Source organism: Spermophilus citellus (genome assembly GCF_964194105.1).
Source record: "Spermophilus citellus genome assembly, chromosome: 11".
NCBI classification, from domain to species: Eukaryota; Metazoa; Chordata; class Mammalia; order Rodentia; family Sciuridae; genus Spermophilus; species Spermophilus citellus.
Window position 1 is genome coordinate 41,211,258 of NC_138192.1, and position 27,674 is coordinate 41,238,931.

The 27,674-nt window shown below is 36.4% G+C and overlaps 1 protein-coding gene across 1 annotated transcript in view; it reads right to left on the reverse strand.

The window, feature by feature from the left end:
• The window catches only part of MAP3K19 (mitogen-activated protein kinase kinase kinase 19), a gene marked incomplete at its 5' end in the record, with an annotated part of 49,115 nt that overhangs the window by 15,675 nt on the left and 5,766 nt on the right, over nt 1–27,674 (reverse strand). The window contains 7 exons of the mRNA XM_081262359.1: nt 2,534–2,793; nt 4,079–4,157; nt 10,374–10,470; nt 20,537–20,652; nt 22,185–22,300; nt 24,570–24,724; nt 26,902–27,090. Coding sequence (XP_081118485.1) covers nt 2,534–2,793; nt 4,079–4,157; nt 10,374–10,470; nt 20,537–20,652; nt 22,185–22,300; nt 24,570–24,724; nt 26,902–27,090 — 1,012 coding nt within the window. The remainder of the gene's footprint in view (nt 1–2,533; nt 2,794–4,078; nt 4,158–10,373; nt 10,471–20,536; nt 20,653–22,184; nt 22,301–24,569; nt 24,725–26,901; nt 27,091–27,674) is intronic.

Here is a 27,674-nt window from a genome sequence, read left to right on the forward strand (position 1 = left end):
ATTCATTTAGAGACAGGGTATCCCTGAGTTGCTTAGCGCCTTCTTTTTCTGAGGTTGGCTTTGAACTCACATCCTCCTGTCTCAAAAGGCATGCGCCACCGCACCCAGATTGGCCATTTCTTAAACATATAGCTACCCTATCCCCTGGCAAATTCATAGTAGTATATATAACAATCTAGAAGAATCTCAAAAATGTCAAGCTAAATGAAAAAAAGGATCACACAAAAGAATATGTGCTATGCAATTCCATTTATGTGGAAATTTTAGAACAGGCAAAACTTATCTGTGGTGGAAAAAAAAACAATATAGTTGTCTTGGGGTAATGGCTTAGTATAGAATGGGAAGGAGCATGAGAGAACATTTTGGGATTCATGTTAATGCTCTATATCTTGCTAAGACTTTGGGTTTCACAGACAATATGAGCTTGTAAATCCTCAATGAAAGTACATCAATGTACACTTCTAAATGAAAAAAAAATCTTCAAACATATATGGAACTCTAATTAATAACAATCATCCTGACATTTTGGGGAAAAGTATACTGATATCTGCAATTTACTTTTAAATGCAACAAAATTAAGATGGATCAGATATATGATAAAGCAAAATAAAATGTTAAATGTGGAATCTAGGTGATGAATATACAAATATTCAGTGTAAAAAAATTCAACTTGCTGTATATTTGGAAAATATTATAAAATGTTGGAGAAAAAAATCAATGGATGGATTTAACAGCAGATTAGGTAATGCTGAAGATGATTAGTGAATTGGAAGACTTGTAAAAATAGAATTACCCAAAATGGAGTCCAGAGAAAATAGGAAATGGAAAATTTGAAATCCAGGATAGAAGATACAGAAGAGAGAAAAATAAGTACTAATATGTAATCTAAACTGGGGATTCATAACCAGACTGTGCATAATTTAGCAAAGATAGAACTATAAGATATAATTGGTCACGCTGTACCTATTTTTAAAGCATCTTTTAAAAGGCTGTTTAAACTTGCATTTTAGAACACTCTCAGCTATCTCCCCAGGTCACTTATAATTCTTCTCATGTACTAGGTGACCCTATATAATCTGCACCCACTTCATTACAGTTCAAATCTCCTTTCCTCATACTCACCCCCTCTCACTCTGTTCCAGCTACACTGTTCTACTTGTTCCCTGGAATATTTTCCCCTGAAACATAAACATAGCCCATTTCCTCTTCTTTTTTTTTATTGTTGGTCGTTCAAAACATTACATAGTTCTTAATATATCATATTTCACAGTTTGATTCAAGTGGGTTATGAACTCCCATTTTTACCCCGTATACAGATTGCTGTATCACATCAGTTACACTTCCATTGATTTACATATTGCCATTCTAGTGTCTGTTGTATTCTGCTGTCTATCCTATTCTCTACTATCCCCCTTCCCCTCCCCTCCCCTCCCCTCCCCTTTTCTCTCTCTACCCCCTCTACTGTAAATCATTTCTTCCACTTGTATTATTCTTCTCTTACCCCTCCTTTCCTCTTATATGTAATTTTGTATAACCCTGAGGATCACCTTCCATTTCCATGCGATTTCCCTTCTCACTCCCTTTCCCTCCCACCTCTCATCCCTGTTTAATGTTAATCTTCTTCTCAAGCTCTTCGTCCCTACCCTGTCCTTGGTTACTCCCCTTATATCAAAGAAGTCATTTGGCATTTGTTTTTTAAGGATTGGCTAGCTTCACTTAGCATAATCTGCTCTAATGTCATCCATTTCCCTCCAAATTGTATGATTTTGTCATTTTTTAATGCAGAGTAATACTCCATTGTGTATAAATGCCACATTTTTTTATCCATTCATCTATTGAAGGGCATCTAGGTTGGTTCCACAATCTTGCTATCGTGAATTGTGCTGCTATGAACATCGATGTAGCAGTGTCCCCATTTCCTCTTCTTCTTCAACTATCTGTTCAAGTTACATTCTCAATGATATGATCCCTCATTCACCCTATTTAAAAATGTCAAACTTCTTACTATGGTCTAAATGTCGTGTTCCCCTCAAATTCTTAACTCCCAAAGTGACAGCATTAAGAGATGGGCCTTGGGGACTGATTAGGTCATGAAGGGGAAGCCCTCAGGAGTGGGTTTTAGCCTTTAAGAAACAGGCCAAGTGAGGTTGTTTGCTCCTTCCATCATGAGACCCCACCAGACACCAAATTTTCTGACATCTTGATCTTGATCTTGAACTTCCCAGTCTCTAGAACTGAGAATAATAAATTTGTCAGTTTAGAAGCTACCTAGACTACATTCCCCTTGCCCACTTCTTTTTATCCATAGCATTTACCATCATCTAATGTTCTATATATTTAACTTGTTTACTAGTTTATTGTCTACCCTACTCCTGCCCACCCCCCATAGGAATGTGAATTGCACAAGGACAGGGTTATTGTGTCTTGTTCACTGCTATACCTTCAGCATTTATAATAATTTCTGTGTATAATAAATAAATATTTATTGGTCAAAATAACAAAACAATCATGTGGAATTAAATGCTTAACTTACCTTCTAATTTTCTTTGCTGCCCCTTCAGAAAATGAGGAGCCCTTTCCCTGGTTATAGTCTTAGAGATGTCTGGTTCTAAGCAATGTCTGGGCAACAAAAAGTCCAAGTTCACATCACAGAGATCCTTGGAACTTTCTTCTTTCTTTGGAAGTAAAGACTCCATGGTCAGCATCTTTGTCCTGAGGTCCACCATCTCGATTTCATTTGGGAGAGAAACAGAATTTGCCTGTGCCCATTCTTGATGCACTGAGGTTATCTGACTAAAAGGGGAGACATAGTTTGATTTAGAATCCATTCACTGCTATAGTTTAGCTCTGGAGTATCTCCCAAGGGCTCATGTGTTAAAGGCTTAGTCACTAGCCTATGGTTCTACTGGGAGACGGTAGAATCTTTCGGAGGCTGGGCTTAGTGGGAAGAAGTTAGGCCACTGGGAGGAGACATGTTTATTTTTGCCTCCTAGCCAGCATGAGGTGAGTAGCCCTTTCTCCATGCATTCCCTGCCATGATGGACTACCTCACTACAGGCCCCAAAACAACAGAGCCAAAGTGACTATGGACTGAAAACTCTAAAGCTGTGAGCCAAGATACAGCTTCCTCCTTTTCAGTTGATTATCTCCGGTATTTGTCATTATGTCTCCCTGAACTCCCATTTTCAGGCCAGTCTGATCTTACTGGAAAGTTTGGAGAACTATTTCCAAATGTGGTGGCTGAGTAGAATGGCTATATCCTGAGAGGACAAGGTCTCTCCATACTATGACCCACTCCCCACTTTCTCTACCCTTTGTATCTAGAACAAAAACCTGAACGGACTCAGTTCCAGTCCACTTCAGTTTTTCCTAGTCTTTATTTCCTGAAGCAGAGAAACCAGAGCCAGAGGGCAGGTGCAGGAGCTGTGCTTTCTATCTCCAAAAGCATTAACCAGATCAATGCTTCTCAAACTGTCTTTGGTAAAGGACCAATTTTTAAATTTTCCACTCCATTGTGGAATGATACTTTTGTAAAATATAGCAAAAATAAATTACTACAAAAATGAAAGAAAAATAAAAAACTTGCAGAAAATCATTCCCAATTTTTTAAAAATCATCTGATCAATGAATCTAAGATTTTATTGTCAAATTGCTAAATAACTTTTTAAATAATTACCCTCAAGTTCTGTACGGATCTTATCATGAACTGGTCGTACATTTAAGACCCACATTTCGGATAACATTTTTCTGAAGTGGGTTCAACAAACTATTGCCCTGGAGCCTGGTCTGACCTTCAGCCTGTTCTTGTAGCTTTAATTGGATCACAGATACACTCATTTTTAATATATTGTCTACAGCAGCCTTCAAGTAACAGTTGCAAAGTTGAATCATTGCCACAGAAATAACTGCCCACAAAGCCTGAAATATTTATTATTTGACCCCTGCCACATAATAGTTATTGTGACCTTTGCTTTAGAGCATTGTTTTGGATTGAATTACTGAAAATTGTAGGTTGCCACATAAATATCATCACTTCCTACTTAAATTCAAATCAAACACCTCAAAGGATATTTCTTACCTGCATTCTTTCGAATCTTCTTGGCTCATTTCTTGGGGATGATTGACATCTCTTGGAAAAGTCACAATAATCTCCACACCTATAGAGATGTACGATCAAAGAAAGTACTGAATTCCAGTGGTAATTGGAAGAACAGACTTTAACCAGGGTCTGAGGTTTAGCCATTTTTGTATCTTTCTTGTCCAGCATATGCTAGGTCCTAAACTAATGCTTACTTACAGAGCAAAAAATCGGAGCCAGGGTCAGTGGCACATGCCTGTAATTCCAGGGACTCAGGAGGCTGAGATGGGAGGATCAAAAATGCCAGGCCATCCTGGGCAATTTAGCGAGAACTGTCTCAAAAACTAAAAAGGACTGGAAATGTAGTGCAGTAGTAAAGCACTCCAGGTTAAATCTTCAGTACCGAAAAAAGCAAAAAATCTGTATAATAAAAATTTCCAGATGTAAAATACTGTTTTATGATGAGCAGCACTATCTCCTGGGTGGAGAAAACACGGTTTTCAGTAAAGTGTAACCAATGACACCTACCTCCCAGGACTGCTGGGAGAATGAACTGACAGAATTTATATAGCCCCAAAGCAACTTGCTTGTGTTTATAATTTTGTTCATCTCCCATTTAATTCCACAGAATGATTCTCAGTGTAACCCTTAAGTGGAAAGTTTCAACTTGTAGAATCAATGCTCATTGCAATATCATGTTTAGCAAATTTATGTAAAAAAACTAGTGTGGGGGAAAAATAGTGTGGATCACTCTAAAATTTTACCAGTACTTTAAGGTTTGTTCAATCATTCACTTTTTCCCATCTGACAGACTTGTTAAATATATGCCAAGCCCAAGGCTCTGAGATGAAGATAAAGAAATAGACAACATGGGGCTATGGCCCTAGTAGAGATGAGAAGAAAGCAAAGAATGCAGGGGGACAGCCAGGGCCGTGGTACCAGTGTGAGGAGGGGCTTGTCTCGCGTTCAGTCTTCTGCACGTGTTTGTTTACTCCGTCTGCGCATGCCTGACAATCAACTGTTTTATAAGCTCCGCTGACTGAGGATGCTAGGGATGAAGTATCACAAGGAGAATAAGGGAAGGGAGTGAATCAGAAAGATCTGGGTCAACATGCCTCCTCTGCCACTTCCTGGAAAGTTGCTCATAGCTATCATCATCTCATTTAGTATATTTTTATTGTTTTTAAAGGACTTTTGATATTTTATCTAATGCATACGAACCACCATAGTGACATTTTTTTTTTTTTTGTACTGAGGATAGAATAGAATCCAAGGGAGCTTTACCACTGAGCTTCATCCCCAGTCCTTTTCATTTTTATTTTTATTTTTATTTTTTTTTTTGAGACAGGGTCTCTCTAAATTGCTGTGGCTGGCATCGAACTTGTCATTCTCCTGCCTCAGTCTCCCAAGGTGCTGGGATTATAGGTGTTGGACCACCACACTCCGCATGACAGCATATTTATTGTTCAGATTCATACCTGTGACTTTTAATGAGACTAATGCAAAAAGAAAGTAAAATTTTCCAAAGGACAAAGTTTTACTTACAATCAGGCAGATGATAATGGTATTTACTGTCTTTGTCATCCAATATATTTTGTGGTATCATCAAAATGTATCTGGCTTTAAATTCCTTCATGTTTAATCAGACAGAACAACTTGACTATGTGTTTTCTAACATTATACAATAGCAAGAAATGCCTCCCTAAAAATGAAGGGTCTTTTTTTTTTTTTTTTAACTTTTCAAAGATCCTTTTACCACACTAATGAAGGACTTGGAACTGTAGAGCTGGAAGGAATTTAGAGGTCATCTGATCCAAGCCCTTCATTTTAGAGACAATGAAAATGATAACCATGAGTTGTGTGGCATGCTGAAGGTCACTCTTCAACTTGAAAGGAAGATGGATGTCTTTCATAACAGTTTTGCAGTCATCCTCGAGTGTGAAAACCTAGCTGACATGTTAGAGTGAGAAAAACACACAGGATACATTCCAAATATCTAAACTGTCAATGTAAAGGATGTCCTGAGACAAAGGTTAGGCGCATTCAGTGCTTTACTGTGGAAGCTAGAAAACTGAGTGTGTTCATGTGAGCACATATTTTAAAATGTACTTATAAATCCAGAACATTTTCAAGCAAATTTAAGGTACTCAAAAAGTCCAATTGACTGATTTCCTATTAAAACAAAGGAACAAAGATACAATAAGCAAGTATAGGAAATATCTGACTTTTTAGAAATTGTTAAGAGAATGGCTGTTGTCCTAATTATTGGTCCAAAATGGGAGGAAAAATGTACTGACTCTGAAGTCTTTTAGAAACATATGAATATTCCTTTGGATCTGTTTCTTGAATATCATGAATGGCCAAGGAGCCATGAATAAGGCCTCTGAACTTATCCAGTAGGTCAGGAAAGATGATGTTTTGTCATAGGTTAAAATAAAGCACTTGATTGTTTTATCATGGCCAAGCACATTTTTCACATAAGGAAGTGTAAATTAACTTGCCAGAAAATGTTACCATAGAGAGAAATTAAAAGGCAACATTCCAACAAAGGCAGAAACACATTTGCTTCATAGAAAAAGAGAAAATGATGTTCATTAAAACTCGGAAAATGATCATTAACTTTTTGTTAAAGCCATTTTTATTAAAATAGAAAATTGCAATCTAATTCAGCCTAACTTATTCCAATGCAGAAAAATTATTGTCTCAAGAGAGGTCTTACTTCCATGTATGTTCCTTTTTTCTGTTTAAATTGATGCACATATCCATCTGGGTTATGAGTATTAAGGTTCGACATGCTTCCACATTCTTTCCATGTTTTGATAATTTCCCAATTTGTGAATCTCAACATAGATTATTTTAAAATTCTATCTTCCACATTCCTGTAAGTTCAGAAAGCTTACTTGAGAGACTAGGGCACATGGATTGCATGAAAATGACAATGTACAGGAAATCCTCTGTGCTAAGTGGGCGTCAGTAGAGGGAGAAGTCTTTGGTTAATAGTAGGAGCATCTTTGGGGCTATGGCAGAGGCAGTATGACTTGAGGCAATAGCCACCAGGCTTGAAATATAGTTATGGAAATTCTTCCTGATAGTCCAATCCAGAGTTTTCCTGTTATGGACTGTTTATGTCCTCCCAAAATTCATACGCTTGATCCCTTATCCACAGTGTGGCTGTATTTGGATATGGGGCCTCTGATGAAGAAACTAAGGTTGCATGAGGTCATAAGGATGGGGCCCTGATCCAATAGAATTAGTGTCTATATAAGAGAAGATCCCAGAAAGCTCATTCCTTCCTACTCCTGCTTTCTCACTCTGTGTGGACAGAGGAAAGACCACATGAGAGAAAAGCAGCTTTCTGTAGACAAAAAAGAGAGCCCCTTACCAGAAGCTGATCCCTGCCAGAACCCCAATCTTGGATTTCCCAGTTTCCAGAACTATGAGAATATAAATGCTATTTAAGCCACCTAGACTGTGGTACTTTGTTATGGCAGCCAGAGAGGACTGAGACATTTCTCTCTGATTTTTCAATGATTTATGAACTTTCTCACATCTTTAAAAAGTTCTTCCTTTTTTATATTTAAAAAAATTTTTTAGTTGTTGATGGACTTTTATTTCATTCATTTATTTTTATGTGGTGCTGAGATTAGAACCCAGTGCCTCACACATGCTCACTCTACCACTGAGCCACAACCCCAGCTCCACTTTTTAATCCAACTAAGGGTTAATTCTGTTCCTGAAACTAAGAATCCTGACATATTTATGTCGTATTTAAAAAAGGTTTTTTTTGTTTGTTTATGGTTACCAGGGATTGAACTCAGAGGCATTAACCACTGAGCGACATACCCAACCCTTTTTTGTATTTTATTTAGACAGGGTCTCACTGAGTTGCTTAGCGCCTCACTTTTGCTGAGGCTGGCTTTGAACTCATGATCCTCCTGCCTTAGCCTCCTGAGCCACTGGAATTACAGACATGTACCTGGCTAAAAAAGATTTTAAATTAAGGTCAGTAATTTTAGGAAACAGGTTCTTATTTTCTCATGAAAACAGTAAGTTTACAGCGCAATTTCTAGTCTACAAGGTCTGTGCATGCTATCTTCTGGAAAAAATATATGATTGAGAAAGACAGGTAGATTCTTCTATAAAGGAAAAGGTGGATTTTTGCCTGTAAATTGTATTTTACATGTTATCCTCTCTAACCTGTAATAAAGCAAATGCATTCTGTGAGAATTACTAAAGCTTTTCATGCAGAATGTTGAGGACTATGAAGTAATCCAAACTTTAGGAGTTTATATGTATTTTAATTAATGATGTTCCCTTTTGTTGGATAATATGATGAAGAGATGTGAATTAAATGACTAAATATGTATAAACAGTCACATGGTGTATGTATAAGATGTTCATAAAGTATGGGAGCATTTTGAACATTAATAATTGGGCATGCTAGAACTGACATGTAATTGGTATTTAAAGAGATTAAATTGATATTTAAAGAGACATACATGACATTTAAGATAAAAATGCGCAACAATACTCAAAGAATCTCTTCATTCTGACTTTGGGACAGAAAAGAGGTAGTAATTCAACCAAAATCTATCAACTCCAAGGAGAATTTTTGTAAGGTCCTTGCTTAGCATCTGGATGTCTGTCTTAAGTGACAGTCTCCATTTTAAGAAAAATTTTGCTTTCCCACCCAAGGGGATTTCTGAGAAAGACTCACCATTCCCTCATATCAACCCAACCCTTTACCGCCACATTAGGACCCGCCCAGCTCTGATTCCTGAGCCTCCCCCATAAAAGCCCTGAACCCCAAGCCTATTTTCCTCTCTCTATGAAGAGATGGACTTTATTGGTCAGCTTTGACAAATAAACTCTCGTGAGTATCTCTTCTTGGTCTCTGTCTTTCATTTCTTGCACACCTGTCTCCTGGTTCCTCGCTTTCCTTTCAATTTTCATAAGAAAGATCATCATTTCTTGGAAATTTATAACCCAACTTATTAAAGCTTAAAACTGCACAAGCTCACTGGAGATGCTGCCAAAGTGTTATGATTCCAGTGTGAAACCGGAAGTATTATAGATCAATTTGAAAAGAATAGCTTTCACCGCAAATGGCAAGTCCTCTCCAAGTTAAGCAGAATAAATGGAAGGTGCCTTGGGACACCATTAGGCTTCTGAGGACTTGGTTTTGAAGTCAATGGACATCAAAGGCAGACCACAAGGACTGTTTGGAAGGGGACCAAGAATTGCTTATTTTAATAAGCTCTTCCAGGCTTAATGGTGTTCATATATTAACTATTGCAAAATTTTTCTCTGCCCTCAGCCTGAGAGTCCAAATGAATTTGAGGGAGGCAGGAAGCAGACCAGCAGAGGGCAGCAGGTACAAGGGATTGAAGGAGATGGAGCAAGGAAAGAACTGCAGCCTTCAGGGAGATGCAAAGGGATGGGAAAAACAGGTATCTGAGAGAGCAGCTTCCCTGGAGTGTTAGACTTAGAAACCAGAAAATTTCCAGGGAGAAATTGGAGCAGTTCAAATAATCATTTAATTTGTGAAGGTTATAGATGAATAGTTGGTAACTCTTCTGGAGCAAGAATCTACAAATACCTGTGGTGTACAAAGGGCACATAGGGATATTGCAGGGTATTATATTTGAAGTCGGTGTTATTATGAAAAAATAAAGCCTCACAGGCTCACTCTCCCACCTTCCCCGCAAAAGGAACAATAGCTCAGGGACCACGGCTGATGGAGAAATGATGGGCTCTAGAAGAGGGTAGATTCCTGGAGCTGTTAAGAAACGGGGGAAATTATGTCAAAATTAGACAAAAAGGAAAGGGACAGAGAATGGTAGACTGAACTGGAGTTGAGTGGACTAAAGAGAAGAGCCAGGAAGCCAGGCCTATAATCCCAGCAGCTTGGGAGGCTAAAGGAGGAAGATCTCACAAGTTCAAAGTCAGCCTCAGCAAATTAGTGAGGCACTAAGCAACTTAGTGAGATCCTGTCTCAAAATGAAAAATAAAAAGGGTTGGGGATGTGGCCTGGTAGTTAAGTTCTGCTGGATTTAAAATTCCTGGCACCGAAGTGGGGCAGGGAGCCAGAAGAGATTTGCCCATTTAGATAGGGGTAACTTGCCAATACTCACTAATTCAGGTATGTACCAAAGGACAGAATCATGAGTGGTTTTTATTTCACCTTGTGCTTTTCTATATTTTCAAAGTTACACTGAGTACTTCTGAAATTGGGGAAGAAACCCAAATAATCAATATTATCTTTGTAAACATATTAAGGACAGAAGTTGAATACCTTCTGTCCTGGGTGACCAGTCTTTTCCTTCACCCCTGAGATCTCCTTCTTCACTAACCAAAAAGGAATGACTGCAGTCTTCATCTTGGTCAAATTCCTGAAACATCATAGAATAAAAACAGTTATTCAATGTATTACTTTGTTGGCAGGATGAATGCTGAGTTTTCAAGGCTAAGTCTCACACTGTGGATTCTTTTTAAATTGGATGAGGAATTTAGGACTAAAATAATGGGGAAGTATCTACCCCTGGAGCACCAGGCTCAGATAGTCGCAGATGTTATTGATTGCATAATCAATAATGAAGATCAAAGCGGAAATCACATGGACACATAGAAATTTAATATTTTATACTTTCTCATTTCAGCACTCAGGCTACTAAGCTGCCACAAATTCCATCTGGATGGGTAACTGGAAAGAATCCTTCAGCCACAGTCACAGTGAACAGCCCAAAGGAACATGATCTTTTGTATAATGCCTCCTTGAGGCATTGTTTACGAATGGGCGAATGGCAAGGATGTAAATCCCTGCCCCTTGTGGAAGCTACAGATATGACCCTAGACTGAAGGAAGCAGCAAAGCTGATTAGAGTTTTCACTCTGATGGCTTTGTGATCTAATCATGGCGCACAACTTCTCAAACTTCCTTTGTAACCTTTAGAAAATGATCATTATATTGAAAAACAGTTGAAAACAAACTTAAATTATAAAAAGTGCTTTAAGCTCTCTCTAAAGTGGAAATGTTTTCTTAGTTGTTGTTTGGTTCCTTCATTACAGTTGTTCTTGTTGATTTTTTGTTTTTAAATGTCTAGAACCAGGTTGGGTATGTAGCTCAGTGGTGAATCACGTGCTTAGTATGTGAGAAGCCCTGGGTTCAATCCCCACAAGTCCCTGTGAACCCTGCCCCCCCAACCCTACCACCCCCAATTTCTAGAACTACAACAGGTGCAAATAGTAGTTAAAACATCCCATCACAACCTGAATGTTCTAACTGGCTTTTGTTTCTATGATCTGGGTGAATCACCTATTGCAGGGATCTCTGGATGAAAAGTCTTTGCCCTAAATTCATTCAGGTGCCTGTCATCTGACAGTTCAGACAGTAGTGTATCCCAAAAGCTTTTGATATTTTATTCTTTGATTCCCAAGACAGCTTAGAAAATTTTTCTTGCTTTATTCATTATAATTATCACAGAAAATAATAAAAGTAAGAATCCTCCATTTATACTGCCATTGAAAATAGTTTAAAGTATTCAATCATGATAACTTAGTTGTCTCACTTACTTTTGTGCTGCAGTTCCTACTTTTACAAAACATTGTCTATCTCCTGGCATATTTGAGCTGTCCTGTCTCAGCTCATACTGGCTGTCTGTAGCAGATGGGTTCATTTTGCTCTCAGGCTGCTGTCAATTTCATTGCTTCTCTGCATTTCAAAAATTCTACCAAATCTGGCAAATTCCTCTCCTTCCCATTCAATTGCAAAAGAGGAGGACTTTACTCTTTCACAATGTATGTACATACCAAAAAAATTCTTTTTAAAAAGCAAGAGAAAAAAATCGCCTAAAACCTGACAACTAAAAAGCAAACTCTGTTAACATAGAAAACATCTTTTCTTTATATTTTTCCTAAATATTTAATAATCTAGTTGCATCATATAATTTTTTTTTTGGTACCAGATTTGAATTTGGGCACTTAACCACTGAGCCACATGCCCAGTTCTATTTTGTATTTTATTTAAAGTCAGGGTCTCACTGACTTGCTTAGTGTCTCCCTGTTGCTGAGGCTGGCTTTGAACACAAGATCCTCTTGCCTTAGCCTCTTGAGCTACTGGGATTATAGGCATGCACCACCACACTTGGCATCATATAATTTTTTTGGCATAATATATATATATTTTTTCACTTAAGTCGAGCATAAGTTCTTCCTGTCTCTCGCCACATGATCCCCCGCACTGCCTCTGCCAGCAAGAAGGACATCTTTAGATGTGGACCTGGACCTTGGATCAGGACTGTGAGCCTAAATACACCTCCTCTTCTCCTTATAACTTATAAACAATTAGCATAAATTTATAAGCAATTTATTAAGCAAATATCATTTTAATGGAATTAAATATTTTTCTTCAATTAATATCTATCAGAAGGTCATAGAAGTGTCCCTGTGTAATAAGTCTCTTAAGTCTTAGACTATAAGAGCCTTCTGCTTGTTAGGACATTTTTCATTCTTCATTATTACACACAGTGCTGTGGACATCTTGGCAATGCAAATCACAATTTTGCATTATTTTTTTTTAGAGTAGATTCCTGGATAAGAAACTATTAATCCAAAGAGCATGAAAAATCTTAACTTTTATTTACACACACTACTTTAAAAGTAGAGCTTACACCTACTATAATCCACCAGCAGTGTGTGTGTTCCACTACATTTCTTCCTTTATCAATAATAATCACTTTTCATTTTATTAATGTACTATATAAGATTGGCTATCTTATTATTATTTGAATGTAAACACACTAATGAATAGGAAAGTTAGAGATAGTTTTAGATGCTTAATGATAATTTTTTTTTTTTTAGTATTTATGGTTTTCATTCAGATCCTTAGTCTAGAATACTCGATGAGGCCACAAAATATATTACTACCATTTCATATAGTTGAAGTGACTCAGTGAGATTTTTATGCTAAACTTTGGGGAAATAACAACCTCATTTGAAAGTGTTAAATATACTACTGGTTCTCATGCTAAGTTTATAGGTTGGCTAATGAACTCTGGTCAATCTCAACTGCTCAGTTCATTGAGCAGGTGGTCCTTTAGGAAGAGTTGGAAGATAGCAGAGTGTAAGCATATCTATCTACCTACAAAATACATAGCAATGTCTAGCATATACATATATAGTGCCAGACATTGTTTTATGTAACATATATATTCGCTAATTTTATTCTCACAACAAACTCTAAAGGTAGGAACTATTATTTTCATTTTACACGAGACCCAGAGAAGCTGAATAACTTACCCAAAGTCACATAGCTACCTGTTATAGAGCCAAGATTTACATCAAGACTCTGAAGTCTGGTTCCAGAGCTTGTAATCATTCTACTGTCTTGCTACAATGAATAGTTTGAAATAAAAATTTCAACAAGAACAGAAAGAAGAGAATCAATAATGAACAAAATGAAGTTGTGTTATGCAAGAAAAAATGAAAGATGTGTAATACCGATAAGGGTCCAATAAAAGTTTCTGCACTGGAATAAACCAAAAAACCATCATAAACAAAAAAGATATTAGGAATGAGGTCTACCTGAAAAATGATCATGGAAAAAAAGGTTAATATCAAAGCAGCTCACTCTAATTTCTTATAGAATGCTAATTATGAACAGTTTCAAGATATGCTTGGGGCTCATAAGGAAGAGAATTGAAATAATGACATCTAGTAGTGAGTGAAAGAGAGAAAACATTAGCAACTTCCAAACACAAATGGATTTCATAACCCACTGACAGCAAACCAGGAGGCTCAAGATGGAAGAGAAATAGAGCATAGCATTCTAACTGCAAATACTGGATCACCAAGTAGAAGAGAAAAACAGCCTCAGAATCATAGGCAATGAATTTGGAAAGAGTCTCTTCAGATGAAGAAAGACTGGGAGAGTCTGTACAGAGCTTCTCACAAGCAGTCCTACCAGCAAGGCAGCTACTTGTATTTGTACATTATAAAAACCTATTTCAGGCAAACAAGAAGAGATGTAAGCCTCCATTCAAAGAAAAGAAGTGAAGATGACCTTGAGTTTTGCTGTTTAAACCTAGAGAAAGCACTAGGGGGAAAAAGGCAAGTCCAAAGTGAAAAAGTCTATTTCACTTTCAAAAATGAGTTCGGAGTTTATTTCAACACCACAGTTAAAAAAATATACACACACACACACACACACACACACACATATATATATATATATATATATATATATATATATATAGTGAAAGTTCAATAAAACCTTTGAAAGTGCATGAAAAATGTGCTAATATGAAGGGATTTTTAGTCCTTTTAAAAATTGTTGAACTGTACCATAACAAATGAAAAGTAAACATATCTATTAGTTTCTTTTGGGGGAGGGTACCAGGGATTGAACTCAGGGGTATTTGACAACTGAGCCACATCTCCAGCCCTATTTTGTATTTTATTTAGAGGCAGGGTCTCACTAAGTTGCTTAGCACCTCGATTTTGCTGAGGCTGGCTTTGAATTCGGGATCCTCCTGCCTCAGCCTCCTGAGCCCCTGGGATTACAGGCATGAGCCATTGCACTTGGCTGTGTCTATTAATTTCTAATGCATGACATTCACTTTAGAGATTGGTCTTTAGGTGTTTTATTTCTTTTATTATTTAGTATTAGTAACAAGAACCAATATAAGCCAAGCGTGGTGGTGCACATCTGTAATCTCAGCTGCTCTGGAGACTGAGGCAGGAGGATCACAAGTTCAAAGCCAGCTTCAGCAATTTAGCAATGCCCTAAGCAACTCAGCGAGACCCTGTCTCTAAAAAAAATATTTTAAAAAGGGGTGGGGTTGTGGATTGGTGGTTAAGCACCCCTGGGTTCAATCCCTGGCACTAAAACAACAACAACCAACCAACCAACCAAACAAACAAACAAATAAACAAAACATCAATGCAGCCCCACAGGAGGGCTTCTCAGCCAGCGCTATTAACATTTAGGGCTAGATAATTCCTCCTTATGGGGCCATCCTGTGCCTTACAAGATGCTAAGCAGTGAACTTGGCCTCTACCCACTAGATGCATTCTGTTCTTCCCTATTTCTGACACCAAAAATGTCTGTAAACATTACCAGACATCCCCTGTGAGCAAAATCACACCCCTCCCCATGAGAGTCAGGATATTAAAGTCACTTTGGTAAGATGTTGATTAACCTATTTAGAAAGATGATAAATGTGACAAGTTAAAATATTTAAATTGTGTTAAAAACTTAAAGTTCCTGTTCTAATTAATCTTACCTCATGTCTCAGAAAAGTCTTAATTTAACCATTTTTGTCTTTTTAATTTTGTTTAATTTTTCAAAAATTTTAAAAAATCCAGTAGGGGTAAATGACTTAAACACATCAACAAACAAAGCCTTTCCTATCCTTTCTAGACTTTTAGTCATTTCTTTTTTATTTTCTTTCATATCTCTAGCTGATTATTATGGTATCTGTGGAATACAAAAGTAAGACATCACAGGTGATGTAAATTATAGTTGATTTAGCATTCTTGTGCCCCACCCCCATCCTCTCAATAAATCTACTCTTTTTTTTTGTTAGATCAATAGTTAAAGTACAATTATTAGGAATTAGGAATATGTAGGTGTTGTATTATATAGTAGTACAACTGTAGTATAATTGTTTTCTCCCTGGACACAATCAGTTTTAGGTTCACAGAAAATTTGAGAAGGCACAGAGATTTCTTATAACCCCCTGCCCTACACATATACAGCTTCCTCCATGAATAGCATCTCCACCATGGTGGTAGGTCTGCCAGCACATCAATACCACCCAGGCTCCACAGTTTACATTAAAATTTACTCTGGACACTGTGCATTATATGGGTTTGGACAAATGTGTAATGACTTGTGTCCACCATGATAATATCATATAGAGCAGTTGCACAGCCCTCAAAATCCTCTGTACTCTGTCTGCTCTGCCTACTCACCCCTGCTTTCCCCTAAACTCCTGTTTTTAATTTCTAATTGACTTATTTTATTTGTTTTTGCATATCTTTATTTGATGCCTAAATATTCCCAGCCTCTAATGTTCTCTCCACTTGGTCAAATACATGAAATAATATATCCATTCTATTTCCCTTTTCCATTAATCTGCCCCTCTCCAACCTCTGCCAATATTCGAGCTCTTTGTTCTCTAGATCTGCTATATGGTTGAAGTCCTTGTAGATTTTGTTGTGTTCTCTATCAATGATTTCCTCTTCTCTCTCATTTTAGATCCTAGATCCACTGAGTAATAAATCCTATTTTTCCTTTCTTAATTTAATTTATTTAATAGAGCATTTTTAGCTTTCTTTTTGTCAAAAGAAAGCTCTTCCTTTATTTTTTTTAAAGAATTTAACTAACTTTCTTTCCTTCCTTCCTTCCTTCCTTTCTTTGGTGCTGAGGATCAAACCCAGTGCTTCACCCATGCTAGGCAAGAGCTCTACCACTGAACTACAACCCCAGCCCAAGAAGCTTTCTTAAAAGATGTATAAGAAGTAAAATGTTTGGGAATTTGTGTGTCTGAAAAAAATGCCTTATTTATCTCTAATATTTAATTGCTAGTTTGGGTATAAAATCCTATTTTGAAAATCCTATTCTTTTGTCAGATACCTGAAGGCATTATTTGTAAGCATAACATTATGTTCAGAATAGTGCACATATCATGAGGGTATAGATTCATGAATTTTTATAAACTGAAAATACTCATGTAACCAGAACCCCAATCAAGTAAAAGAACACTATCAACATCACCAAAGCACTTAGTTTTTAAACAAAGCACTTTTTTTAAACCAAAGCACTTTTTTACACAATCTCATCCTGAATTTACCACCATTAATTTATTATGCCTCCTTTGTGTTTTATATAGATGAAATCATCTAGTATTTACTCTTTTATGTCTGATTTTTTTTGTTAAGCTATGTATTTGCGAGGTTCCTTTATATTGTTGCATGCCATGTAAAAGAATTCATTTTCATTTGTGTATAGTTTTCCACTGTGTGAATACACCATAATTTATTTATCCTTTCTATTGTTTATAGTATTTGGGTAGTTTCCATTTGGGGGCTATTATGATTAGTGCCACTCTATCATTATAGTATGTATCTTTTGTGAATGTGTATATATTTCTACTGGATATACACATACAAGTGGAATTGCTGGTTCATAGAGTATGCATATGTTCATTTTTAATAGACACCAACAAACAGCTTATTCCAAAATGATTCCAACAATTCATTTTCTCGGCAGCAGTTCATAAGAATTCCAGTTGCTGTACATACTTGCCAACACTTGGTATTTTACAACTTTAAAATTTTTAACCATTGTGGTAGATGTGTAATATTATCACAATATGGTTAAACATTACATTTATCCAATGACTAAAAGCTGATGTGTTTTATTGGCCTTTAGATGTCTTCTTTTGCTATGTGTCTGATCAAGAATTTTGCTCCCTTTCTATTGGTACTGTCAGTATTTTTTATTTCAACCATTCTAATAAGTGTGTAGTAGCGTCTGCTGTGGCCTTAGTTTGTGTCCATCTCATGATCAATGAACACTTCTTCTTGTATTTATTTATTATTAGTATAAATTGTCTAAATCTTTTGCTCATTTTCTAATTGGATGGATTGATTTCTTACTGTTGGATTTAGAGAATTCTTTATATATTCTGGATATGTGACTCACAAATATTTTCTTTCAGTCAGTAAGAAGACTTGACATGCATTTCTAAATCCTTTAATCTTTTAACAAACAGAAATTTAAAATTTTGATAAAAACCAATTTATTCTCTTATGGATCATAAATTTGGTCTTATGCCTAAGAATTCTTCTTAGATTTACGACCACTTTGAGTTAATTTCTATAAAGTATGAGTTTTAGATTGAGGTACATATTTTTGCATATTGATGTTCAATTATTCCAGCATCATTCAAAAACTGTCTTTTCTCCACTGAATTACTTTTATTCATTTATGTAAAAACAAACCAAAAAAAAAAACTGTTGAGCTTCTTTCTTAAAATTAGCTACTATCAATATATGATGCATACTTTGCATTTTAACATCTTTGAAATCACACATCTTACAACTGTCATAGTCAGGGCTGGGAGTGTAGCTCAGTGGTAAAGTCCTTGTCTAGCATGTGCAAGGCCCTAGCCCCACCTTCAGTACTGAAAACAAAACAAAACAAAATGCCACAATCATCATAGTCACATGGTCACCATTTTGTCATTTTTTGTGGTATATTTGATGATATTTTATTTTATAATAGGTGGTTTCTTAGATTAAATGCAACATGGTGGAATACATTGCCAAACCAAAGTTATCATATAAGATGTCAAAAAGTGAACAGAGAAGTGGTAAAGGATTTGGCAGTAGGCAGTAGGTAATTAACTAGGTTAAAATTTGTCTGCAGATGAGACATCAATGAGAAACAAGATGATGTACCACATGGCAGAGCTCAGGAATAAGCAGCACCAAGTATTACAAAAGTTGGGAATTAGTAAAAGGTTGCAAAAAGATGGTTTAGTTGAAAGTCTGTGTAAGGAACAGAGAGGTCTCCAACATTCTACTTCACTGTATGTAACCATACCACTGCTCCACCTCTACCCTCAAAGAAGGAAGGAAGACTTAGTTGGGAATTATTTGAACTGGAAGGGTCTGGACTTAGGGACAAGATGCATGATGAAGAGTGGGAACAAGGCTTCAAAGTAGAAGAGAATCTTTAAGTTTGAATATTGGCAGAAACACTGTATTCATCCTCCTTTCTGACCCAGCTCCTATACAGCCTGCAGCCAATTTATATTCCTGAGTCAAAAGTTTGTAAAATCCTTTTCTGAAGATATTTAATGACCCCAGAGAATAGATCTACAGATACTGACATATATTAGTCCCCTCTCCCCGAATCATTTCACTATCAAATCAATCCCAACGAAGCCCACCAATAGGTAAACCGCACCATGGGTAGAGAGTTTCTAGTCAGGTTTTAGTGTCTCCTTAAATATGAATCAATATCAAAGATCTCCAGATGTTTGAAGAAAACCTTCAATGTGAAAGATACAGTTAACATAACAAAAATTAAAAAAAAATGAATGCAGTTGAAATAGAGAACACAAATAAATGAAAGGAAAAAATAAGTTTGTTTATGTATTTTGAGACAGGGTCTTGCTCTATTACCCAGGCTTATCTTGAACTCCTGAGCTTATGTGATTCTCCCACCTCAGCCTCCCAAGTGCTGGGACTGCAGGTGTGTACTACCATGCCTGGCTGGAAAAAAAAAAAGAAAAAAAAAAGAAAATTTCCAAGAACCAAAGAAAATGAATTTTCAAATTTAAAGGGTTCATCTAGTTCCCAGGATAATGATTTTAAAAAGTCCCCCTAAAGTATTATGAAGTTTTAAAATACTGGGGTTGTAAGAAGATCCTAAAAGCTGAAAAGGAGGGAGGGAGGGAGGGAGGGAGGGAGGCAGGGAGTAGAAGAAGAGAAAGACAGACATACAGTCACAGAGAGAAAATGAATATACAAAGAATAGGAAACTAGAATGGCGTCAGATTTCTTTCTTTTCTTCTTCTTCTTTTTTTTCTTTTTTTGGTGCAGAGCTGGGGATCAAACCCAGGGCTTCATGCATGCTAAGCATGCATCTCAGTCTACTACTGAGTTGTACTTCCAGCCCATCAGATTCCTTAAAAATATAATTGCAAGCTACAAAAATATGGTACAATGAAATACTTCTATGCTGAAAATAATAAAATATTGCTGAAAAATTGAAGAAGATACAATAAATGGAATTATGTGGCATTTAGTGTGGATTCAGCTGCAACAATCTTTTATGGTATTAAACACACACACACACACACAGAGTTTTGGATAGACTGAATGTTTGTGTCCCACCAAGATTCATATTTTGAAATTCTAACTGCTGGAGTGGTGGTATTAGGAAGTGGGGCTTTGGGAAGTAATTAGATCATGAGAATGCAGTCCTCAAGATGGATTTATGCACTTATAAAAGAGATACCAGAGGGCACGATAGCTGTCTCTCTGCCATGTGAGGATACCATAAGAAGTTGGCAGGCTGCAAGCTGAAAGACAGCCCTCGCCAGAACCCAACCAGGCTGGAACCCTGATCTTAAACTTTCAGGCTCCAAAACTGTGGAAAATAAATTTCTATCATTTGTAAGCCTCCCAGTTTATGCCACTTTGTTAAGCTAAGACAGACAGATACACAACACACAAGTTATACATGAGACTCAGAATTGACTAATTACCACTCTAACAGTAGACTCAGGAGAGTGTCTTACTAATTGTGCTTTACATTTTTAATGAATTATATTAAAATACAATTATATGATTATTACAAAATATCCAAGTGTCACAAATGAAGTGGTAGATGGTGCAGTTGACTGTTTTTTTAAATTTTGTTTCTTTAAAAGGAGTATCTTACCTCACTGCTGCTGATGCTTTGCAAGATTATGTTTTGATTTTTGGTAATTGTCATCATATCAGTTGGAGAAGAATTTGTATCATGACAAATGTCAAGCAATGATTCAGCATGTTTTTCTGTCAAAATGAAACATAATATTGTGTTTTGATAAGATTCATCTCCAACAATTTCACAGGAAGAACTAGTTCTAGCCTTTAAAATCAGCTTCATTTTGTCAAATTTTCCTGAAGTAATGGGCTGGGATCTCAATGAAGTTTAGCAGTAATTTTCACAGGAAAAGATATGGAACAACAGGAATTCGTAGAATAAGTGGATTACAAAAAAATTTTAAAGGCTTTAGTGATAATTGCTATCATTCAAGGATAAAGAAATAAACAAGGACCTTGAGTTTTTGAGTAAGTTAAATACTTGAGTTAAAGTTCAATCAATCAACACCTGCATACCAATTGACCCTTAAATTCTATGAATTAAAGTTACCAAGAGTCAGATTTTTGTTCAACATAATGCAAACCAATTCACATATAATGTCTACAACCTCATTGCAACCCCTCTGTGGGGTGTTAGGATATGAAGACAAGCTTTTCAACCATTCAAACCATCAGCACTTGGTTCAGGATTGTGAAGTCCGCTTTTCCAGTGGTCTAGGAACAGAGGAAGAACATCTGTTCTTCACCTTTCACAAGGATGATCCCTTGCATGGACTTCCACTGGTGGGTGGTTGGAAAAAAAAAAGTTCTTCATCTATTCCAGTCACCCTGGGACACTTCCATATGTGGATTAGAGTAGTGAAGACTTCATGCTGGTTCTGATGATACTGTTTTTTCCTTCTCTGAATCTCCACACTGCCCTGGAGCATTCATGGAGAATAAGGATGATCTCAACACAACATGGCTAACAATTAAACTGAGTAATACAGGGACTTGCAGAGCATCCTGTAATTTTAAAAACAGGTTACACAACTTTCTTCTTTGGTGAGTGGAAAAGGAGATATTATGAGGTTAAATAGTTATCCACTGTTCTCCCTTCAAACATTCGGGGTTCACTGGTTTGTCTTAGGCAAAGTGGCAAAGTGTAACCCTAACACTGAGCAGGAAATCATATTTGCTCTACAGTTGCCAAGAACAAAGGCACTCAGCTACTCCAAGTGCACTTCCCCATGAAGCCACATTGAATTGATAGAGTTCTGAGCACCAAAGACTCCCAGTTACCAAGGGACATTGCTCTCTTATGTATCCCACTTCTTCTATCCTGACATCTTCAAAAAAAAACCTAGGCACTCTATCAATGAAATGAACCTTTTCCAGTAACTCTTCCAGTTAATCTTGACCTTGAAACAAAATTGAATATGTGACCTGCCCTCAGACCCTCCACTTCTTCACCATATTTTGCTTATTTATTCTTTGTAATATATCTTCTGCCTCCAGGCTGCCACTGAGACTTCTCACTTTCTCCCCATGTCTGCCTAGGAATCTCTTTCTCAATTTGACATTGTTTCTTAGCACTTCTCAGAGCATCAAATTCTGGGCCTTTTAGTATCTGCTCAATTGAGTCATTATATAAATGTATCCATCAAAAAGATGTAAAAAAGAAAGAATGCTAACAGGCATTTTTAGTTGGAGAATAATGCATGTGGAAAGGAAATATTTACCTGGTTTTGGCATAGAATTCATTAGAATGTCCAATAACTGCTGTTTCTTCAAACTTTCTATTTGTGATACATAATGTACTGCTGATTTTCCACTAGAATCACAGAGTTTAGGATCTCTAGGAAGAACAAAATCAATATCAAAGATTATTTAGTAAAATCTGTTGAAAAACAAAACAAATATGGCAGGGAAAAACATTGAGATCAAATAAATAAAAAGCAATCCTACAGAACTAGAGATGTCACACAGTAGTAGTACTGTGGTAGAGCACTTGCCTGTAAATGTGAAGCCCTGGGTTCAATCCCCAGCACCACCACCAAAAAAAAAAAAAAAAAGTAATATTACAAAGTGAGGATAATAATAATGATTTTGAAATGCATGTATGTGACAGAGAGTGATGATTTTTCAAGATTTAAAATAGGAGGAATATTCTCTATATCTTACTCCCACACTCATTCTAAAGATAATTCTAAGATTTGTAGAACATTTCCAACTTTGGGCAAAAATTCTTATAATTTAATGGTGCATAAATCAAGAAAACATAAAACTGTTATTTTATCATCCTAAATAGCTGCATTCATATTTTTTCCTTTCCAATGCTTTAGTTAATTGCTAGCTTTTTTCCTAATGCTAACAGCTTGCTCTTCCATCATTCACAATGGTGGAATTGCATAAAATCTCTCTTTAAAAATAAACTAGGACACACACATATTAAACTAGGGCCGGGGTATAGCTCAGTGGTAGAGTGTTTCCTCAGTTCAATTCCCAGCATGACAAAACAAAATGAAATAAAACAAAACAAAACTATTATGGTTTTTTCACAGGCTTATGGTTGAGTGGAACCATCTTGTTATAATATTTAAAGTGTCCCTTTGCACATGATCATTTCATTTCTCCTTCCTACAGTCCCATACCTGTTAGGCTAAACTGGCTGATATTAGGGCCTTTTACAACAGTATAAACATCTTCTTATCCTCTCCATGCTGTACTGAATCCTAGCTTTTGATATTGGCTTCCAGAGAACCAAAGGGAACTCATTAACAAAATATAGGGTGAGAAACAACTCTCTTTATTCTTTGCATTCTAGGACAAGGAGCAAGTTGAATATGGTTTCAAACCTAAAACCTTTCAATTTAAGTCTCTTTGTCATGATGGACAGGGTAATGAGTCATGAGCTCCAACACAGTATTCTCTTGTGGCCTTTTCTCTGGCAAAAGTCGTAATTCAAAAGAAATAGCATAGGACCAAGAATTGGAGGCTGCCACTGCTTTGATATGCAGCTCTAAGCAAGTCACTCTGTTTGGAATCTCAGTTTGCTCATCTGTCAGAGTAGTGTTTCTCCACCAACTGGTCTTTAATCTTCTGTATTCTAAGTCCCAATCCAGACCCGTTGAACACTATCTTGGGTAAGGTGTTCAGTAATCTGCATTTTTAACAATCACTCCAATTTCTTAACACTAATGTCTGAGATAGTCTCAAAATTCCATTTTCATTCCATTGTGCTGATACTTTTATTATTATTCATATCCTTGATCATACTTTTCTTCTTGAAGCTCCTTATTTTTTTTCCAAAACAAAATTCATATGAAATACTGAGAAAGAGTTGGGCCATCTGTTCTTATTCAATGACAAGATGTCTAGGTATTAGCCATAGAAACTGCAATTCTAATATAAGAGACTATTTATTAACCCTTCCCCCTTTTAAAGTTAATTGCCAACCTCCCAACTTCTAGAAGAGGATTTGGTAAATAGTTATTTTCAGATAACTGGAAATCACTACAATAAATTGCTTTTGATAGATCGACAAAATTTCAAAATCGTTAATGACATCTTGGAGGTAGAGAGCTGCATGATCAAGAATTATTTGACATTCCCAGTAACTACCAAAATAGTAAGTATTTAAACTTAAAGAAGAGCTGGCTGGGCACCGTGGTGCACACTTGTTATCCCATCTACTCAGAAGGCTGAGACAGAAGGATTGGAGGCCAGCCTCAGCAATTATTGGGGCCCTGTCTCAAAATGAAATATAAAAAGGGCTAGAGATGTAGCTCAGTGATAATGTGCCCCTGGGTTCAATCCCCAAAATTCTCTCAAAACAAACAAGCAAACAAAACAAAACAAAACACAGCAACAACTAAAACCCCAAAGAGCTTGGTATCTTAAGAGTAATAGGCAGTTATGTAATATCTGTAATATAAGTTATATAATATCTATAATAATGTAATATCTGTACATTCCTTTTCAATTGTCAGTTTTTTTTGACAATGCATCTGCATTTAATGTATATAAGAGAAAACCATCTGCATGTCTATGTTTACATGTGAATTCTGTAAATAACAACGAGATAGATGCTCTTTAACTAGTGTTGACTGACCACTAATACTCACGCGCCATGTTTAAGGAGCTCCGACAGAACTTCCTCAGGTCTATAGACTGTTAGCATGTCAAGACTCTCAAACAGGTCCACATCTCTCACAGCCAGCATCAGAGGAGTCAAGCCATGTTGGTTTGGGAAATTTATATCCAGAAATTCTTCAGATGCCTTTAAAAACATGAGGCTTTATTTCTATTGTGTTTTACTGTATGCCTGTTTATACTAATCTTTGTATTTTCATTACTTGGTTAACTTCTCACTTTATTTTATTTATTTTTTATTTTTGGTGCTGAAGAGTGAACCCAAGGCCTCTCTTGTGTAAGCACATACACTGCAAATGAATTACACTCCCAGCCTTATTCTTTCTCAAAATCTATCCTGAGGGCTGGGGTTGTAGTTCAGTGGTGGGGCAGTTGCAGGCACTGGGTTCAATTCTCAGCACCACATGTAAATAATTAAAATAAAGGTCCATCAACAGCTAAAAAAAAATCTATCCTGAGAGGAAGCTGAAGAGGTGGAAGAGCACAAACCTGACAGACAGACCTGGGTTTCAGCCTTCCTTCTGTTCACTGGTTATTCAACCTCCCTGACAGATTATATCACAGACACCTTGTTAAATGGTTGATAAAATCAACCTTTGATAAAATAAGAGATGCCAGTTAAATGACAAATAATTTTCATTTGGGAAACACTTATACTAAAAATGTATGTACTGTTTATTCAGTTTAACTGGTGTCCTGTATCTTTATTTGCAGAATCTATCAATCCTATACTTGCTGACCTTCAGAATCCTCTGCTATACAGTTGGAATCATAATAACTTATTTGAAGTGTTGTTTGATGATTAGAAAATATTAAAATATAAAAAGCACTTAGCAAAGTGTCTGACATATAGTAGGTATTCAATAAACACTTATTGAAACAATTAATAATTTACAATAATAAGGCAGTTTCCTTAACTGGATTTATATAGTCAAACACAATGGGTTTAGTGTTGTTGGTTGCTATAATGAAAGTAAAATTTTATTGACACAATTCAGAACTGAATTGGCTACTGAAAGGCCAAAATATCCAAACTGCTCACTTTATAGATCAAAGTAACTCACTAATTTCCATCTCTATTTCACTTTATACCATCAGTATAGTCAGTGTTTCTATCTCAGCTTCTCTAGGGACAAAATAGAGATAATGATATTACTTCAGCAGGGTGCTGTGGGAATTAATTAGTTAATATTTTTTTTCTGTCTCTGAGAAGAAATTGCCTCTTATATCAATGTTTATTATTAGTTAGAACCAACATGAAAGTTTTAAGCTGAGAATAATCTTGCAGAAGCACATTAATTTAGCATCTGTCAATTAAGCTCTAGATCCAGTTATAGGCACTAGTTTCTTAAAGCTTGGTTGCTAATCTTTAGGGGTGAAAAATGTGATTATGAAAACAGACATTGGATTATAGTTACAACTGCTGAGAATAACATTAAAATAAAATGTATTGTGTTTAAGAAAAATTTCCAAGCCTCCTTCCACGGTGCATGGCAATTTTAGACTATCACAGACTATAATTTAGTACAACAAAACAATTTAAAGTATCCTTTGGTTTTGTTCTAGCTATCCTTGAACTGTACGTGACTGGAATATCTTTCACTCTTTCTTTATCTGTTTGTGTCTTTACCATAAGGGATTAGAAGAAACTGTTTCCTAGCAGCAATTGATTTTCTTTCAGTTGGAAGGTCACGTGGGCCTGACAAGTATCTTTGAAGGTAAATGCCAAGAGCAGACAATTGCCAGTTTCAATAATTAATGTCCTTTAGTTATGCATATGATTTCATAAAGTTCTCTGGGAAAAATAATCTATAGGTAGAAAATCTAAATGAGATTAATACTCTCAAAAAACAGCATTTAAAAAATATGTCCTCTGAAGTCCTTTAGTCACAACTAAATATTATGCAAGGCATAGGCTGGCTGATTCCCTGTTCAGGATAAAGATAATAACTGCAACTGGTCCAAAGGGATCTAAACAGCAACTGTACAAATGGCAATGATGTCAAGGGAACTCCTCTGAGCAAGTTGACAGTAGTCCTCTGGAGGCTTCCTGGGGGCATATCATTTCCCAGTGGGCTGCATGACTTCTTCTAGCATTCTGCTGGAGGACTGTGTTCTTTTATTATCTTGTTTTCCACCTCAGCATCCTATTTGATCCTGTTTCTTTCTCATATTCCCTTCATGAACTTTCTGAAATTGTATTTGAAAATACCTTGTTTTTCTTTAAAAGGAGTCATATATGGTCTGTGCTCTTATCACTTGTATACCCACCCAAAGGCTGAAATAAACATCAGTTTAACTAACCAGTAACTGTTGAAGTTTTTCAAGATCACCTTGCCACGAACTTTGTAGAAGTTTCATTTGGGGATCCTGGATTCCACTGATTGCCAAGAGTTGCCTTTGGATATCACAGTTGCCTACATGAACTGCAGTTTGGTTGCTATAATTGCAAAGGGTAATATCTGCTCCCTTTTCCAGAAGAAATCCAATAACCTGTAGCACAAGAAAATTTTTTATTTTCTATTTTTGTGTACCAACTGTATCTTCAGATCTGGATAGTAAACTGATCTGGATTGGGTGTGGCTCTGATTCATGAAATAAGAAAGGGAAATTAGAAGGAAATAAAAATGGAGGAGTGCAGGTTGGGGTGTGTGGCTTATTGGTAGAGTGCTTGCTTAGTATGCATATGGCCTGGGGTTCAATTCCCAGCACTACAAGGGGGAAAAAAAGACTAATTTAGATGCAGATGATTACTACTTGCCTTTTTTAGTTTGGGAAATAAAAATTTCTGTCATATAGATGCTTTTTGGGTACTATTTAAAAATATTTTTAGCTGTTGATGCACCTTTATTTTATTTATTTATTTTATGCAGCATTGAGAATTGAACCCAGTGCCTGACACATGCTAGGCAAGTAAGTGATCTACCACTGAGCCATAAAATTACAACCCCAATACTATTTTTTTTTGTTACACTAGAAATCTGTAAGTATAATATGCTAAAGTCACACACCAGATTGAAGTTTTATAATAGTCTATAATTTAGAATATAAAATTCAAATATATATATGCTTTAATG